This window comes from Sus scrofa, chromosome 9 (genome assembly GCF_000003025.6).
Source record: "Sus scrofa isolate TJ Tabasco breed Duroc chromosome 9, Sscrofa11.1, whole genome shotgun sequence".
In the NCBI taxonomy this organism is placed as follows: domain Eukaryota; kingdom Metazoa; phylum Chordata; class Mammalia; order Artiodactyla; family Suidae; genus Sus; species Sus scrofa.
The window spans coordinates 42,643,946-42,662,739 of NC_010451.4; the positions used below are offsets into that span (position 1 = coordinate 42,643,946).

The 18,794-nt window shown below is 46.6% G+C and overlaps 1 protein-coding gene across 1 annotated transcript in view; it reads right to left on the reverse strand.

The window, feature by feature from the left end:
* The window catches only part of CADM1 (cell adhesion molecule 1), a 340,448-nt gene continuing 322,195 nt past the window's right edge, over positions 542 to 18,794 (reverse strand). The window contains 3 exon segments of the mRNA XM_021062873.1: positions 542 to 3,555; positions 5,576 to 5,707; positions 17,583 to 17,636. Coding sequence (XP_020918532.1) covers positions 3,437 to 3,555; positions 5,576 to 5,707; positions 17,583 to 17,636 — 305 coding nt within the window. The 3' untranslated portion in view covers positions 542 to 3,436.

Genomic DNA, 18,794 nt, shown 5'->3' on the forward strand with positions numbered 1-18,794 from the left:
GCTCATCCTCTTGCAGATCAAGCCTTTGGGTTAAAGGAGAGAGAACTTTGAAATGAAGAAGGAAGGACGAATTGTTAAGACACGAAATCCCGAAGGAAGAGACAGGTGGAGCAGCCAACACAGGAAGTGGGTGGGGGTGGTGGGTGGAAAGTGGAAATAGGGGCTTGAGGATCCACAGGAGGGGCCAGTCCCGGCCAGCCCGCTGCTGCAGCCTGCGCACCTGCACAAATCGCTGAGTCCGCGACGTCAGAGCACCTGGTCCACCTGTCCATTGAGAGGGGAGGAGAGAACAAGGGCAGAAGCCTGAGCGGACGGGGAGAGAAGGTGGTTCAGAGAAGCCCGGCCGCCAGCACCTCCTAGCATCTACTGCCCTTGCTCCTGGCCCTGCCAAGGTCCTAAGGAAGGAAGCTGGACCGGGGGCCCGTGTTGCCCACGCCGAGACGTCCGTAAGAAGTCCATAATGAGATGAAAGGATCACTTTGTAACATTAATTTTTTTTTTATTAAGAAGACAGATATTTTATAGTACTTCTTTTTTTTTCTTTTTTTTTTGTAAAAATGGTATACATGAACCAATACAAAATGCGAATGGGAACATATGGATATGGAGCTTCTTACACTGTAACATTGTTCATGTACACCTTAAAAACAGAACTGGCCTAAAGGGAAAAGTCAGACGTCGGTGTGACTAAAGAACAAGCTTATTTGGCATCAATTATACATCCTTCATTATTTTATATTCCTTTAAAAAACACAAAAAACAAGTTTGTTCTTTCTTCACTCTAAAAAAAGTGATCAACCTGTACAAAGTAATACTCAACAATACATTTCAAACAGTGCACTGTATACTTAAGAAAAAATACATAAAACCAATATACAACTAAAATCCATAATTTCCTGTTTTTGCTGTTTTATTATTATTATTATTTTTCCAATGTGTGGGGCCTACACTTTGCAATCTACCTGAGACGGAAAACACCAATCAAAACACATGAACCTGAGACATGTCGACATTGTAAGCCATAGAGTCACGTCAGGAACACTGCACTACTGTACACTTTTCAAAACGGAAAGATGGGAGGTCCCCAAAATGAGATGCCAATTCTGTGAGCAATGGTAGGTGGGTTTTTTTTTTTTGTTTGTTTTTGTTTTTGTTGTTTTTTTTTTTGTTTGTTTGTTTGTTTTTTGTTTTTTGGTTTTTTTTTTTTTTTTTTCCTAAAAAGAACAACTGAAAAAAACCCCTCAACGACATGCTGAATGGTTCTCACCCTCGGATATGCTTATACTATGGTCAGAATGGGTGCTAAGGGCTCGGAATAGAGCTGCACGTTATAAAATTCATTGAAAAGGGGATGTTCATTGTGGCTTTTTGTCTTGGTGAAGTGCCTAGGGATAGGAGAGGGGGGAACAAAATGCTGCTCAATATGGATTTTCTTTTACATACCAGTCCGTTCCCAAAAGGCCCCCATATTGCAATGGTTCTATCAAAGGTTAAAACAAAGACAAGAAAAATAAACACACTTTCAAATAACAAAGAGTCGACACTTTTTTTTCCCCTTAAATAAATCAGCGTTAAGTTTTCCACATAATGTAACAATAGTAAAAATGCACCTTGCAAAATCCAAAATTACTCACTGAAAATGTTATATAATATATATTTATATATATATAGATCTATCTTTTTTGATGCCATCTTTCCATAGGGACTGTATTCTGGAGTCTGGAGCCTTACCAAAACACATGGTAAGAGTTTCGTTTTGGTCCTTTGGGACTACTTCTAGATTTCCTAGACGTGACAGGGAAAACCCCCACATTTCTTTAAAAAAAATGCAAATGGTAACTTGACGCCTCTACGGTCTCCCAAGGCTCCCCATCGGCTCCCCATCGCTAAGATAGGTTCCAGGTAACTTATTTTAGTAGCTTTGCACTATGGCTGCCATCATGCGAGGATCAGTAATTTTTTGGCAGATGGTTCTTAAGGCTGAGGAAAGAGGCCAAGGCTAGTGTATGAAAGGTAAAAAGATAAAAACACTCACATTTGAGTTTTGATTAAGTAACTGAAAAAATCCCTACATGCTGCGTTTCCACCCCTGCGCTGACCTTTCGAGAACTGAGATCGACGGCAGACCAGTTTGAGAACAATACCGGCCCTTCTTTTGTACCTCCTGCCTTTGTCAAGCCAAATCTGAAGGAATGAAAAGTTTCACACGGATTCGAGTTGGAAATCCCAGCATGACAAATATCTGTAATATACAGTACATGCAGGCCACATCCTACTGCCTTCCTAACTAAGCACAAAGGGAAGAAGAAAAAAAAAAAAGAAAACCAAAAAACCCTGTCCCATTCAGTCATGCGCGCACCACACGGACTTGCTTTTTCCTACAAATGAGTGAGAAGTAAGGCCGATTGGGAAAGGTGGATGGAACCATTTGGAACAGAAATAACCGGAGCAGAACTGTCTCCCCCCCACCCCGACTTCCCCTCCTGTGGCAACTCAAATTCGTCCACTTGTATAAAAGGAACAGACCTCACCTGTCAGGTCTGTTTAGGGCACTGAAAAAGGAGGAGCCCTTTCCGGCCCAAACCTTTCTGGACAGCGTGGGGTATCTATGCTGAGCCGTCTACAGATACAGAATTAAAGACAGATTCAATCTCATTATGATACACCTCACTTGCAGATAACCCTGTACAGTAATGTAGTTCCACAGCAAACAGAACAGTTTCTGAATCACAGTCTACGTTTTCTAGTCTTCACTGCTCTACGTACTTGAAACATGGGCAGCAGCAAAGAGTTCTCATTGTTGGTTCACCCAAATCTTTACGACAACAGAGAAGAATGCATTATGGATACACTAAATTCTGAACTATGAAATCTAAACTGTGCTGGTTCTCCTTTTATGAAACTGAATTTTGAACAGAAAGCAGTTCCTTCAAAAAATAAACAAAGGAAAGGAACAACAAGAACAAACGAAGAGGAGGGGGGAAGGTTCTAAGGAATCCCAGCAGGCAAATTCCAAAATGGGAGATTTGGGGGGAAGAAAAAAAAATCCAAAAATTTTCGGGGAAAAATAACTGCGCACAAAGGAAGGGGGGAGAAAAGGAATGCAACAAACAAACGAAAAAAACAAGGCACAGAATTTTCTGCAATCTATCCAAACTAAATCCAAGCGTCCAAGTTTGACTTGGTAGGAAGAAATCAAAATGTAAAAACCAACCAACCAAACAAACAAAAAGAGGTGTCAAACAGCAGAGTGTACTTTTCAAAAGAACATTTCTTCTTTGTTTGTTTTTACACAGCAAATCCCAAGCCTTCCAGTCTCGCACCTTTCCACCCATTCATAAAAAAACACACGAATTTCTCGCAAGTTCCAATATCACTGTCTCTTTATCATCTAAATAGGGCCAGTTGGACACCTCATGGAAACAAAAAGGCTGATCTAGATGAAGTACTCTTTCTTTTCTTCAGAGTTGTTCTGTCCTCCTTCTGCATTGATTATAGCTGTGTCTGCGTCTGCTGCATCATCGGCTCCTTTGGCTTCATGAGTGAAGTATGTACCTGAAAGATGAAGGGGTAAAGCACCGTGACTGTCTGATGGCCCCTCTGTGTAAAGTGGTACAGAGATGGCAACTTGCTTTATGGCCATCATCAGCCGAAGTGGTGTGCAGGCAGCAGAGGGGAAAAAACAATCGGAAGAAGAGAGCGAGGTGGGTGAGACAAATGGGGATCCGGGGGTTCCAAAGGCACCACTCCAACTGAACCGCTGCGATATAATTCAGCAAATGAGACATTAGAGCAGTGATTATGATCAGAGGATGTCAGCAGAAGAAGACGTGAGTGGGAGCTAAAAATGCAGAAAGCTGGAGAGCTGCTGACTAACGCATCAACAGTAAACGCCCAGGACCAATGGCCAGAGAGGTGCACGTACATGGTTAAAGACCAAAGCGAGGAAGAGCAATTAGCCAATAAATGAATTAGGGCCCTGCTGATGTTCTATTGTCATCTCAAGGCATTTCTTTGAACCCTCGTCTCCTGTCTTCAGGAGGCACAGTTGCCTGGCCACGTAAGGGAGCACGTGCTTGAACTTGCACGAGCAGGGTTGGTTTTCTTCCGCCTTCCATCGCAGAGGGAGGTTCCAGATCGAGGCTTAATTTGACCTTATAACAGCTGTGATCGAGGCGTGGGATCTGCCTGAAGGTACGAGCGATTCTTGCTCCTAGTGGAACGCTAGCCCGGACCCAGATTCATGGATTTGCTAATTGGCACAGCCACTTTATAATGACAATAGACACAACGTTACAGAGTTGGTGACACTCTTATCAGCAAGTCCCAGCGGTTGACATGGAGAGAGACAAGGACTGCACCTCAGTATGAAATATAGGTAGAGCTGACACTGCCCATCATAATCATATAACCCTCCTCCCATCATGTACTGTATTCTCCAAGGTTCTTAAGCAGAAAGGCTGATCTATTGGTTGTATCTCCCAGTTTTCAAAGTGACAAAGGCAGGCAGGCAGATATTGCCCTCATGTCCCTCTTTCCTCTGTGGGGTCTGCCCCGTTCCCGGGTTCCCCTCAGCCCTGTTCTTTGGCCTGACCGTCCTGGCTCCATCAAGCTTAATACCAAGAGGGTGGGAGTTCTGGGCCACGCAGGTCACCTCTGGGCTTGCGCAGAGGGTCCACACAGTGCTGGGCTCAGGCAGAAGGACCCACAGTGCCGATGGCCCTGAACCACGTAACGCTTGGGAAAGGCACTTCGGATGCTAAGCGTCCGAAGTGTCGAATACCTTGGATCTCCACGGCTGTGCTCATGGGACGCTCCCCAAACCCCAGTTCTCCAGTCAAGCAGTTTATACTACAGTCCTGAATTTATACTACAGGAAAGCCCGGAAGCTCACTGCACAGCGCTTGAGAAAAATAACCTCGAGAGACAACGGGCCGACAAAGAAAAGGAAGGATAAATTACCAAGAGGGTAGAAGAGGCTGAGAGCAGCAGGGGGCAGAGAGGAGGAGCGTTGCCAAAGATGATTGCCCATCCAGACTGCACAGTTGCTAAGTGTGATGATTAATGGCAATTTAAATCAATTGCACTGATAATTTTAAAAATACATATTTATGTGGCTTTTAAGGCACATCAAACCAAGGAAGTATTCTAGCCGCTGTGACCAGCTTAGCCGGAGCAGGGGGCCAGGGAGCAAAGCTCGTCCACCTGCTTCCCAAAAAGCAGAAGATTCTGGGGTGCTTTTTCCCTGTTTGTTGTTTGGGGGTTCACGCCACTCCTCACATGCCAGCCCCTTAACAATTTTTCCTCTATCTCCAATTATGGATTGTAGAATAACAAACCTATAAAGCTTTCTATTTAGAGAAAAATCCAAATCAAGACGTGCTACTCATCAACTCTCAGAGCCTTAATCAGCAGCTGCTAAGATTTCTGTTTTCTTCTCGCTCCATTTCAAGAATCAAAGAGGCCGTGTAGCCACATAAACCAAGCTGCCTATCAAGGACAACCTTGCAAAGTGCCCCAAAGGCAGGTGCCGTGGTGACACGAGGCCTCCTGTCTGCCCAAGTGCCTGGCTTACCTTTATGTCTGGCAAAATAGCGCCCCAGGATGATGAGCAAACACAGCATGGCAAACACCACCACCGCCACGACGCCGCCAATCACGGCGTGATCCACCGCCCTGATGGAGCCTTCTTCACCTGCTCGAGAATCTGTTGGAATCAGAAGAGGAACAGGGATGTAGAGCATATCACGAGACACCAGAAGCCCTGGCGACGCTGCCTCCAGGGTCAGTGGTCACCTTCGTTTTTACTGGAGGAGTCGGAGAGAACACTCAAGATGGATCAAGTTCCATCCAGGGGACAGACTGACCTGTCCAGTGCCGAATCGATCTGCTCTCCCCTCAAGGCAACTTCATTCGAAGCGGCATCGTGTGCTATCACACGTGGAGCACGCTTAGGGAGCGGGGAGAGGAGGAACGGAATCTGTCCCAGGCCTGACCTGGTCTTGGCGTCCGCTCTATCTATATTCAGTGGCAGATCCTAGCGAGAAGGTCGACCTACGAATTTAAGGGCACTCGGGAAGGCACCTTCAGGCAGTAACGGGCACTGTGGAGGGGAGGCTGGAGCACCTTTCCAGAGATGCCCGGTGACTTACTCCTGGCTAGGCATTTGCATGGGCAAAGTAAGGAGCTCAAAACCCACAGCTGCCTAGGGATAAAACAAGGATTAGAAGGCTAGTGACAAGTGACATGCCTGCTACATTTAGGATGGATGAGCGAGTAAGCCTCTGTCTAAAACCTAAAAACCTATTTCAAAAGAGACAGCAAGGAATAATTGTCCATTGCCACCGACGGTTTTTATTTTATTTATTTAACACTTTGCGATGCAATTAATTTTCCTTTATAAGCATCACTCCCTCAGGATGTCTTCTTTCGACTGAGGAACGACATGTTTGGCTGGGGAACAACTCCAAAATGAACCCCGAATGAGCTATGGCCATGCAGAATGGATGTATGGCAGTGTAAACAATTTTAATTTAGGAATGTGGCTACATCACCCCTCGCTGAAATCCTAATGGCATCCGAGATTTATAATGTAGTAAAAAACAATTATTCTCCCGTTGATTAATACATTAACATTTTGGAGTGGAAGCTAAACCATTGTCTTTTTTTTTATTGAGTCAAGTACGACACCTCCATTAAAATGATTTACTAGCTGTACCTTACAATTTAAGCACAGCAGCAACAGAAACGGTAAAAATCTTTTAACTTTACATGATTTGTGAAGTCATATGTGAAGGATTTACCATTTAAATCTTTCAGTACAAGAAGCACATGGCCTATAAATCTGTCCCCGTAGCAGTTGCTGGACGCCGAAGAGAAATGCATTTCACCAGGAAGACGGAGAGTGCAAATTCAAGTCAATTTTTAAGAAAGATTTATCTCTGTCTCTCTCCAAAGAACAGAGCAAATCTCTGAAGCCTCCACCTCTAATAATATTTGAAGTTTATCGATCAAGTGTACAGATCCGTGACAGCTAAAGGTAATGGTGCTCTTTTGAGCCGAAACCTGATACAACGCTTTCAGCAGGAGGGCATATGATTTACACTTTCTATCGATATTTCCAATTCTGCTCTGAGATTAAGTACTGAAGGATGTGGGGAAATAACTCGTGACTGAGGGGTCCATGAAAAGTACTTTAATTAAAAGAGTTTAAATTAAAAGATGAAGTCTTTAAAGTGTTTCATGAAGTTACCTTTGAAAGGACGACCTCTCCCCCCGCCCCCCCCAAAAATCCCCAATGCAAACCCACAGAAGTGCCAAATCCGAGGCAGCAGCGGGTCGCCCAGGACAACAGGATGATGGGCGCTTAATTGGAGAATGGAGATGGGTGGGAGGCAGAGTGCAGGGCAGCCAATTAGCCCGCTCCGTGATGTGCGGGCCCCTCCAGCCACACGGCTAATAAGCTCGACTTGAAACGCGGTGGAGAGGCGTCTCCGTCCGCAGCCCAGGGCGCTGCCCTACTGCAGAGGCAGCAGCCTCGGTGGCTTGCGAGTCATTTCAACAAGGCAGAGCTCAGCTCCGGACACGTCTTTATTTTCTTTTAGAGACAACGGAGCTTGTTGGGGGGGGGGCACTCCCCAAAGGGGGCCTCGGAACACGAGGTGTCTGCTGGAGGCGAGCGCTTTACACACGGGAGACTCGCACCCCAACTGCACAAATGCAGAACGCTCCCCGGGAGACCAGGTCACGGAAAAAGCTAGAAAGTTGTGCTCTCTCCCCCTAGGGGACTGTCCAAAATAGGGCACTTCGTGGGAATGAGCATAAGCACATCTCCACCTGCCCAGAGCTTCAGTCCTATTAAGAGATAAAGGGCTTTCAACGAACTCCCTACGTCTTAGAAGTGGGTGAGAAAAGCAAGGTGGTGCCAGCTACTGGGAAAGGGCGGGGCAGGTGAGGTCAGAGGGGAGAGGTGAGGAGAGGGCCCGGCCCAGGAAAAGAGCAGAGAGAGGCGGCCCCGGCACAGACTCGACCGACGGGGGGAGGCACCGCGGCGTCCACGCTTAGAGCACTGCCTCCTCCGTGCCTAGGCCCAGGACATTCTAGAAGCCAGAGGAAAGAGAGCCAGAGAGGAGGAGAGGGAGGAGAGATGAAGAAAGAAGGGGAAGTTCTGTGACGCAGAAAAACAAACCAACCTCAGGGGACGTATCTGTGGGACTAATTTCTCCAGCCCAAACTGTTCGTCTGACCTTTGCTCCCCATGCACTCAGGGCTAAAGATGCTCCCTGTGGCTCCTTCCTCCTTGCCCTTTGCCCACATCAAAGACCTGGGTTCTAGTTCTCTTCCTCACCCTCAAGGACATATATATTTTACAGATACTTATTTATAAGGGTAATCTCTCTGGCTATCTTCAGATACTCACTTTGATCACAAAGTTTACTGCCACCAGTTAATCACCGAGACAACTTTCCTGCCTTCTGTCATGCAGACGGACAGAGGTAAGTGATGTTGAATTTATAGGGAACAGGGTGGGTTGCAGGGCCTCAGGGCCTCTTCCCACCTCACCCCACCCCACCCCTGGCTTTACTGTGGGGGAGGCACAGGTACAGCCCTGGCCACCCTCCTCCTCACCCGGCTTGGCCTGGCATCCTCTGTGAAAAGTGGCACCGTTTCCAGACTCATCTCACTCCTCTTTTTGCGTCCACATGTGGGCTGGGTGGGGAGTTTGGAACAGTGCTGGTTGCTTGGCCCAAGGTGGTGGTGGCACAGATGAGGCTGCGTACCTACCCCTAGATCCTGGGGGCTGGTGCTTCCCTCACCCCATGAAGCAGTAACATAAGATGTTACACAGAGAGGCACCGGGCTAGCGGAGGAGAATGCAAACCAGAATTGAGGGCCATGTCAACCAACAGGAGCCCAGCTCCCACCAAGCCCATCGGCCGCTTGGCCTGTTCCGTTCTGCTCACAAAGCAGAAGCTCAGGCCAGTTCCTTGAGCAGCTACCTCGAGGGGAAAACCTTGGCAAAGTCTAAGACTTTCACCATCACCCAACGACCTTGCTCCTCCTTGGGGTGCAGGCCCTTTTCCTTAGGTCCCATGCACTTTCCTGGGGACCCCCTCTCCAGATTTCTGAATCAAGCAGAGAAGAAAACCAAAGAGCCAGACTCTACAGCTGCCCTCAGCTTCTACACTGAAAAACAGACACAGGCATTAAAGCACTTAACCACACACCTGGTCCTCCAGCAAATGGACAGTTCTTCAGTTTAGACGGGGGTGTCTTCCTGTTCTCTAAGCCAGGGGTCCTTCTCTCCCTCAGTAACAGGTGTAACAGGGTTCACCCTTCTGGGACTAAGTTTTCCCCATCATCGCAAAGAGGAAGGCCATGTTTCCACTTGGTGTGCCCCTCAGGCACAAAGGGCATTCCGGCCTTGAAGGACCAGGCATGTTTGGATGCCACGGTCCCCCCGCGGTGCAGAAGTCCATCCTGATTGCTTCACGTGGGACTTTGGGTAACTCAGGCCTCGTCCTCCCAAGAGCCTCATTTTCAGGGGCACTTTATAGATGCCGAGCCATGTTCTCGACAACTCAGAGTTGGCATTTGTTCCTTCCTGCCTGCACTGTCCCGTGCTGCAGCCGTGTCTATGGCTCTACGTGTGACCTGAGACTCTTAAGGACAGATCAATGACGAACTGTTTAGTATTCGTGAGTTAGCTCTTCTTTGGCCAAAAAAGCTGGAGCCACTTGGCTCCAGGGGAAAGTTTACGGGCCACTCACAGAATGCTAAGTTGTCCACCACTGCTGGGGTCAGGACTTCAACCACCCGGGGTTCCCATTAGCATCTTAGAAACAAGGACAAAAAATTTCAAAGACACTCCCAAGAGTGATGCCCCCATCCGCTCAGTTTTCTTTACCTTGGGCCAGGTGACCTGACTTGATCCATTTCCCACGGGCTACGTGAAGGGGGAGTTCTAAAGGCACAGTCTCCTGAGGACCTGACAAGCAAAGTGACAGCTGGGGAACTTCAGCCCACGTCCCAACCCTAGGGGACTCCTCTTTCTCTACTGGCTCTCACTCCTCAAACAACTTGCCAGCGTCTCTTAGTGCAGCGCTCTGGCCGTCACGCTGCTCCCTGGGTTTGAACAGGGCTCTGTAACAGATTCCAGTTTCTCTGGCTACTTTACTACCTGGCACGGGATGCCTGATAGGAACTGCCACACGAATGCCTTAATCATGGATCTGTGAAAAGCCCAGAAGGCTCTGCTGCCAGAGGCAGGGATCCATGGATAGCCAGGGAGTGGCCAGGATCCTAGACAAGCTCCTGGCAGAGAGGGGGGGGCTCACAGAGAGGCTGCCCACTGCAGCTGCAGCTGGCCTACCCTCCCCAGCCACACAGAGGACACTGAGATCGCCACCTCTGAGGAGCCGAGGGGTGACACAGTAACGCGGTTCAGACGCATGGCAGAGGGTGGACGAGCGCCCTGCCTTGACATTCCTACCATGTCCACCTGCCCAGGCCAGAGGGCACACCGAAAAACTCGGGGAGAGCCAGGCACCCCCCCTTAAATGCACATACTTATCCTCTCCAAAGGCTATAAACTGCCTGAGGTCTCGTCTTAAAAGCTACAACCTCAGACGCGGAGCACGTTCTAAGGAGATGGGTCTTCCTACCTCCACGAATGGGAACGTTCCTATGGGCGAACTTCCCCCCTTCCTCTATCTACAGGTGGCGGGGAAAAGTGACACGGTTGACTTTTTCTGACAGTTCTGTCACTCGCTTTTCCCTGAGCTGAGGTCTGGCTGGACAAGTCAGTTTAATTAGAAACTCTGAGACACACCGCGGCCCGCTTCCCAGGGCGTGGGGATTAGTGTGTCCGCGAGGAAGCCCGTGACTCTGATGTCATTTGCTACTTCCTGCTAGAGAAAAAGAAAACGCCGGCCAGTGGAGTCTCCCAACGTGAGACAGAACCAGAATCTGACCTCCACGAGCGAATAACCCCTCAAACTTGGCACCATCTGAAAACGGCAGCTTCTCATCCTCCTCACTCATTGGAGCTCATGGCCACAAAAATAAGTGTGCATTTTAAAAAAGCACAACTTTATTACTGAAGGGGAACCGTCTGAATGGCATGCGCTGACAAAATGCCACATTATTTGCTAATCCTAATATGTTATTCTTCTTTAAGATTTGCTTTTCTCAGCACCAATTCAATTATAGATGCTACAAATCCTTCTGACATTTAATTCCCTCTTGTCAGAGAGTAGTAAATGTATACAGTACATGCACTGCTTTCCCATTAAGATGTTAATATATATTGGAGCACACTCGCCTCCATGCAGCATAACCTTTCCTTTCTGGCTTCTTAGAAAGTGGAAGGGAAGGAATAAATGTGAGGAATGAAGGAAGACTCTCGTACAGCATCCCAGGCATCTGAGACTAGCCCTCGGCTGCGTTCTGTTCTAGCAAGGGAGCTGCAGCTACACTACCGTTTCAGAGGAACTAGGTTGAGCTACGTGAAGGAAAACTGCAGCCATCAGCATCAGCATCCTGCCAACCAGTGCTCAGTAAGCCTTCACTGAAATCTGCCATTCTGCACCCAGGCTCTGGCTGTACATGGACCAGGACCCGCCTGGGGCCCTTAGGCGGTCACTGTCTACGTTTTGTACCCTTCCAGAAGCAGGCCTGAACAGGAGATACAGGAAGAGTGAAGCTCGCACCCCCTTCGTGGCCTGCTGGAGAGTGCGCTGGACTTGCCCACAGATCTGGGCTAGAAGCTGGGCATCACTGCTTTGCTGTGTGACTTCAGGCAGATCAATCATCCACTCTGAGCCCTTGAGCACAATCGTACAATTCACAGGACTGTTCTGAGAAGCCAGTGTGTTTGCTGAGTATGAAGGGGCTGTACTGGGCCTGGGCTTGGTATCTGATGGCACTCGATAAGTGTTTGCCAAACTGAAATCCCCTGTAGTAAAGCCTAGGGAGGGCTTTATTCCGGTTCTAATCACTGATTGGAGGCAAACACTTATCACCTCTTTGGGGTAAGGGCTGTACTGCACAGTCAGCACTGTTCTCAGATGATAAGATGCCCCATACACACTAGCTGAGTTGAAGTCACCAAGCCCCTCCTTTTCATTGATGTGGAGTGGCACACAGTGTGGCTGGTGGCCTCCCCGTCCTGGGTGGTGGTCAAGGTGGTGGCCACCCAGTCTAAGTTATCATTCAGGTGCACCACCTACATATCAGGAGGTTAAGGTCTTGTTGTCAGCAAAATGTGAGAACAAGATTTTTTTCCTTGTCGATTGTTCTCCCTTCTCAAGTAACTTGATTTCGTTAATTTAACCAACAGTGGACATGCTGCTAAAGGATGCCAGTCCTCCCCAGACATTAAGCATCACCAGAGAGACCAAAAGGCACACTCCTGAGTCTTCTCTACTCATCGCCTAACGATAAGGACGTAGAAGTGGGATTGCCTTTTCCATTTTAAGCAACAGGAAGGCACTGAGGATGGCACCAGAGTTTTCCTTTCAAGGGAGAATACATTTGGTAAAGAGGAGTGAGTTGTAAAGTTATTTACAAGCATACATTTCCCACTAGAATCTCTCTCTGGAGAAAGATGCTTCAGTGGGCCTCAGGCATTGGGGGTGTGAGAATGGATTAATGAATATGGTGAAGTCACCCCATAGCAGTGTCCAACCTGTAGAACTGGAACCCATATTTTGTGTTGTGGCCCACCAACTTCTTAATTTGCAGGGAAAATTTCTATTTGACGGTCTCCTTCCTCCCCATGGGGGCAGCAGGGGCATGTTGGATTATGGGAAGATCTGCAATACTGTGCAGTTCAAACTCACATCGTCGTAAAGTCATGGTGGTCCAAGCTGCATGGACCCAATGATTTGTTAGTCTACTGCCTTGTACTAAATGGGATTTTAACATAAGGGAAGCTACATGTTTTAACCTTCTGAAACTCAACACTTTCTCACGGCATTTAGCACCGTCCCAGTGGGAAACTGATCCCATAATTTAGGTGGGTCAATGGGACAATGGCACTGAAAACATCTGAGCAGAGTTGAAGTTCTCCTTTGAATAGGAATGAGCTTGATTCAGTGCTGGAAGAGATCCTTCCTGGTGGCCAGCATGCAGCTCTATACTGATGGGCTCTGGGAAGCCCACCTTGCCTGCCTCATTCCTTGGGTGCACAGACTGAATTGAAAAGGGTCCAAAATGGGGAGGATTCCCAAGAAGACCCCAAAGTGAAGGGAGTGTGGGTTTCACAGGGGAAGGATAATCTTTTTCAATCAAAGTCTCTGTTTCCTGAAGAGGCAGGAAGACCCCTGTGTTTAAATTCTGACTCTTGTCTCTTGAGCACATCATTTAACCCCTGGAGCCCCAGTTTCCTCATTTGTACACCGAGAGGAACAACCTTGCCTTAACCATCACACAGGATGGGGATGACAGCCTTCCTGTGGCTTGTTCATGCTTGGCTCTATCTCTCGGTCTTCCTGCCCCAATGGCCTTCCTGGGGAGCATTTCTAAACTACCCTCTACCTCCTCCCAGCCCCAGGCACTCGCTTCCACTCGATCCAGACTTACTGCTTCCAGAGACTTACTCTGACATTATCTTGTGCTTTACTTATTTATTTTTTATTTTTAAATTTTCTTTAGGGCCGCACCTATGGCATATGGAAGTTCCTAGGCTAGGGGTCGAATTGGAGCTATAGCTGCTGGCCTACGGCACAGCCACAGCAACACCAGATCTGAGCCACATCTGCAACCTACACCACAGCTCATGACAACGCTGGATCCTTAACCCACTGAGTGAGGCCAGGGATTGAACCTGCGGTCCTCATGGATACTAGTCAGGTTCTTAACCCACTGAGCCACGATGGGAACTCCTTATCTTGTGCTTTGAGCCTATATCCCCCACTGGAACATAACTATACTCGGGTAGGGGCCTGGCCCGTAAAATCCAGGGCAGCTCCAGCTCCTGGTTGGTTTTGTTCACCGCTGTCTCCCTGGTACCCAAGTCAGAGCCCAGCACAGAGGAGGCGTTCAACCAATCGTTGAGTGAATGCAGATCAAATGAGATAATATGTGCACAAGAGCTTTCTGAGCTTTCAAGTACTCCACAGGTTAAATAAGACCTCACGAGATTTAGGGGCGAGACCTTGACTTTGTCTACAGTCTGGCTGGTTTTTGATGTTTTTCTTCGTCATCATCCTTGCTACTCCTAGTCTACCAAAGAAATGCAATCGCCTGTTTGCCACGTCAGGGCCACACTTTACATGGGGGCCGGTAAGGAACGAGTCCCCCCAAATGCCATGTCTATTGACAGTTTCTCGCATACATTTCAAGCAAGTTCAGCCAGACTCTGTGGACACTCACAATAGCCAGATGGCCCTATGTCCCCCCCAGAACGGATAATCTGGATCTGAAGTTCTTTAAGTGCTTCCATCAACTAAATCTGGACCGTATTTATGTTTTCTCTGTAATCCATTTAAGGGACTCTAGCTGGCTCACCTCGATTCTTCCCTAACACCTGGTGCGGATTATCAGAGCCACTTAGAATTTGCCCTCCATCCATACTTTTCTGCGGACGGTGAGGGAGATGTTGGTGTCTCCAGATCACTTTCTCGTGTGTAGGGCCAGCGCGGATAACATGTCTTTGGGAAGCACGAGAGCTCTGAAATTTCTTGCTGGTGCCTTTGCTTCAAAAGCAGAAGCCTGATGGATTGCTCTGATTGGGCCGGAGGGCCATTCTCTGGCAGGTTGTATATTTACCACCGCACTCCACTAACCAGTCCCCGAAGGCCCTTACATCGCTGAAGGGAGAGAGGCAGTTGGAGACATTTTTTAAAAGTTTTAAAATAAAATAGAGGGATAAAGAGGCTGAAAGCTATTCTATTCCACATGTGGCAATAACCGCCAGCTGTCACCAAGAAACGGCAGATGTAATTGATAAAACAATTCAAAACTCTTGTGGATCTGTCATCAATAAAGTTAACACCCAAAAAGTATGAAAGGGTTCAAAGTAGAACTGAATAAGCTCCCCCGGTCTGCCAGTAATTAAATCACTGAACTACACACAAGCGTAATTTTTTAAAAATGCAGATTAAAGAGGGAGGATCAGCTGGCCAACCAGCTTTGCTGGGTGAGGCTGGAGCACCATATGTTGCTTATGAAATTGTCATTAGCCGAGGTGGCGGTGGTGACTGGGGGAGGTGGGGGACAAGAGGCACGCCGAAGACAGACCGTCATTATTTTGAAGAAAACCCAGGATATAACATTTATCCATAATAAGGAAAGGATGAAATTTCTACCCAGATGGAGCAGGGAACGGATGGTAATATTATTCATTACCACAGTTTAGCATGAAATGTGCAGCACCTCCTCTAATTTATTGATGGACTGTTTAAGACGGCTGTTAACCTGTTTGTCTTGTATTATAATTGAATTCAGTCTCTAGGCTACAGAAATTTGAGAAGTTCATCCTTTCTCAATCAATACGCTCCCCTTCAGTGACCCATTTCAAGACAGCTTCATAAAAAATAATGTATTTTGTTTTAATAAATTTAAACACTATGACAGCTGCTCAATTTTTATTGGTTGTGTTTTTTTTTCCCCCTTCAGATGTCTCTTTGCTGCCAAGGGAAGCCAAGCTCACAATCAATAGTAATTGATTAATCAGCATCCCCTTTGAACAAAGGTGCTAATCAGTTTTTGATTAGTTCATCAAACCAGAGGCAAAGGCAGCCCAGCCCCAGCCTGATAGATCATCAGGACTCTACATGACTTATGGCTTCCTCGTAGTATAGGGCTGCTGTGTTAGGGTTGGTGGGGGGGGGAGACAACGTAATTATTAATTTAACCAAACTATTATGAACGCAAACAGTTGTTGGTTTATTGCTCTTGACTCAGGGGAGATTGATAGAACTGCAGTGAGGCCGCATCGGACTTGGTGCAGAGCTGAGAGACTCAGAATATTCCTTAATTGATGATGCTGGGGAAAGGGTAATGGCTGATTTAGTCCCGTTTTTTCCTAAAAAGAAGCAACATGACTTCTGCCTGAGTGATCCTTTCCTGGCTAATATAACAAGAGGGCTCAGGGCCAAGGAGAACTTGGTCCTTTTGCAGGATCCCTGAGAAGACCCAACTGCCAGGGCCACTGTGTCAGAGGGCTGTTTTCTTTAGAATCAAGATCAGAACTGAGGAGACCTCCTACATCCAGCATGACCTTCTAAGCAGGGAGCAGGACTTATCTATTCTTATTTCAAAAGAAAACCAGGCTAATGTTTTTCTGCAACTTCTCTAAAGACACCACCAAGGAGAGGCAAGAATAAAACACTCCTGGGAGGGCCGGTTCGCTTTCGAATCGTCTGTTTATTTATCTGCCTGAATTCATTGGGATTTAGACTTCATTTATTCATCCAACAAGTGTCAACTGAGTGCTTACAACATGATAGGCATACAGCAGTGAACAAAACCAATATGGCCTCCTGGAGTTTCCACACTATGGGAAAACCCAGCGGCTAAGCTCAAACCGAGACCGGCTACCTACCAGGGAAAAATAAAGGCATCCCTGAGGTTTGACAGAAGCACAGAGGAGGCAATAAATCTATTGCTTGTGAAAGATAGTGCTACTATCTTACTCTCTCACTGGGTAAGCCAGACCTGTAGTTAAAGCCGCACCTCACCCAGTGAGAGCTCATGACGAAGGGGCGACATGGCACCCTTCTTTCCAAATGGCTGGAGTAAGCAGCTACGGTCTTATGCCTTGGTTTCTCCTGATGAGGAAGAGCCCTTCCTTATTGATTTCTTAAGAAGCAAGGGATCAAAATGTTTCAAAAGCTGTAGCCGGTTGGCAGTGAAGTCCTACAACATCATGGGAGCTCATATAATTGTTTAGCTCTGACCATTTTAAATCTCTTGCCCCTCCTTTTTAGGATATGCTTCTTATTCTGGATTAGTAACACCTAAATCCTGGAATCAAGCATGAAACCTACTTTTGCAAGAGCTCAGTGTGCTGTGAAAAAGGTCTGAGGTGGATAATTAGTTTACATCGTGGTGTGTGACAAAACAATTGCCCTCCCCTTCCCTTTCCCACCCCTCCTTCTAAGATTAACTATGACCTGGGCTTTTCCAGTCCATTCCACTGAAAGGAGATGGTCAATAAGAGGTTTTTGTCTGTGTGTTAGTTTTTTAGATAAAGATCGTGTCTCATAATCCAACATCCTTACACAGCTTTGAAAAGCAACAACTTTCTCATGAACCATTAAATACCTAGAACATAAGAATTATTTTAAGCCACTAACTAGTGCGGCTTTGGCGCAATCCCCAAGAAGCTTTGACCTTCACTGCTTTACATCGGTAATGGGAGGTCAGCCCTAATCTGAGATATACATTCTACTACTACAGGGGAGAGAAGTGGATGGGGAGGAAGAAAGGGTTAATAAAACTCAGTATTTCTTTAGTCTCAAAGGCCACAGTTGAGGATTGACTGCTGAGCACATCCAAGTGGCGGTGTTGCGGAAGTGGACGGAGGGGCCCACAGGTTGGACACTGCAGAGCCTTACCTAGTGACTAGCCCTTACCTGAGAGGTCCTCACTGTCCAGTTCTTCTGCGGAATTGGGCAACTGAGTAAGGCCTTACAAGTAAAAACAAATCGTTTTTTCTTTTCATTCCTCAAGGGACATAAACAAAACACTTAAGAACTGAGGATGAATTTCTTAAAAAAAAAAAAAAAAACATGAGCCAAATCTCTTGCCATCTCTTTCTTTTCCTTTTTTTTTTTTTTTGGATAGCTTGAATGTATTATTAATCCATAAGTACATTTCTCCAATCGTTTCATTTTGTTATGGATACACAATCGAGGCAGAAAGATTCCTCAGTCTCCACTTTCAAAGCACATGAAACATGAAGGTGATGTTTCAAATCACGTGTTCATAACAGCATGCAAAAGAAAAAAAAAATAAAGAAAGCCTGATTGTTAGCTATCGGTGGATGCTCTGATAGATCTCTTAAATACAAATATATTTAGATGTTACATACTGATGTATGTAAGTTTCATTTCACATTTTCCTGTAAATTGAAATCCTTTGCCAATACTGACAAATAGAGTTCATTATCAATTGATGATGATCTTGGATCACTTATTTCAAAATGGTACGGCATCTGCTAAGTGCAGATTGCAGGTTATGCCTTCATCAGAAAATCTGATTTGCAAAATGAGTTTTTTCAAAACGAGAATTTCAAAAATCAGTGGCATTCCCGAAAAAAATGAAGCTCTCAAAGCTGAAAAAGCAGTTAGGTCAGGAGATAATCAAGTGGAGCTTGAAAGGCCTGTATCGGAGTCACCACCAAGGCTGGCTAGCTGGGGTGGCTCTCAGCTAGCTCTGCTTTGAAGTATAAGAGGTAAGACGGAAGCCCATAAACAAGGGGCGGGCTCAGCTAGGAGATGGCCTCCCTTTCCTCCTGCTGTATTCGCAGGCTGCTCCTTTAACACAGTTAGAAGCACCTCAAAATGTTAGACTATCAAGGAGGCCTTTACTGATTTGAGCAGACTTGCTCCAGGTCCTCTAATTTGCACAACAATTGCCTAATACTTCCCTGATGAGATTTGTCACTTTTGAAGATACTCGTGGACCTATTAAACTGGAATGAGGGGCATGTCTTGTTTCTTTTTTCATCTTTCCCTTCTCTTACAGCCAAGCACAAAGCATACTCTCAGTATGTGCTGAGTTAAGATTTGGGAGTAATGCTTAGTGAACTACCAACGAGAGCAACTACAACAAGCGCTCTGCAA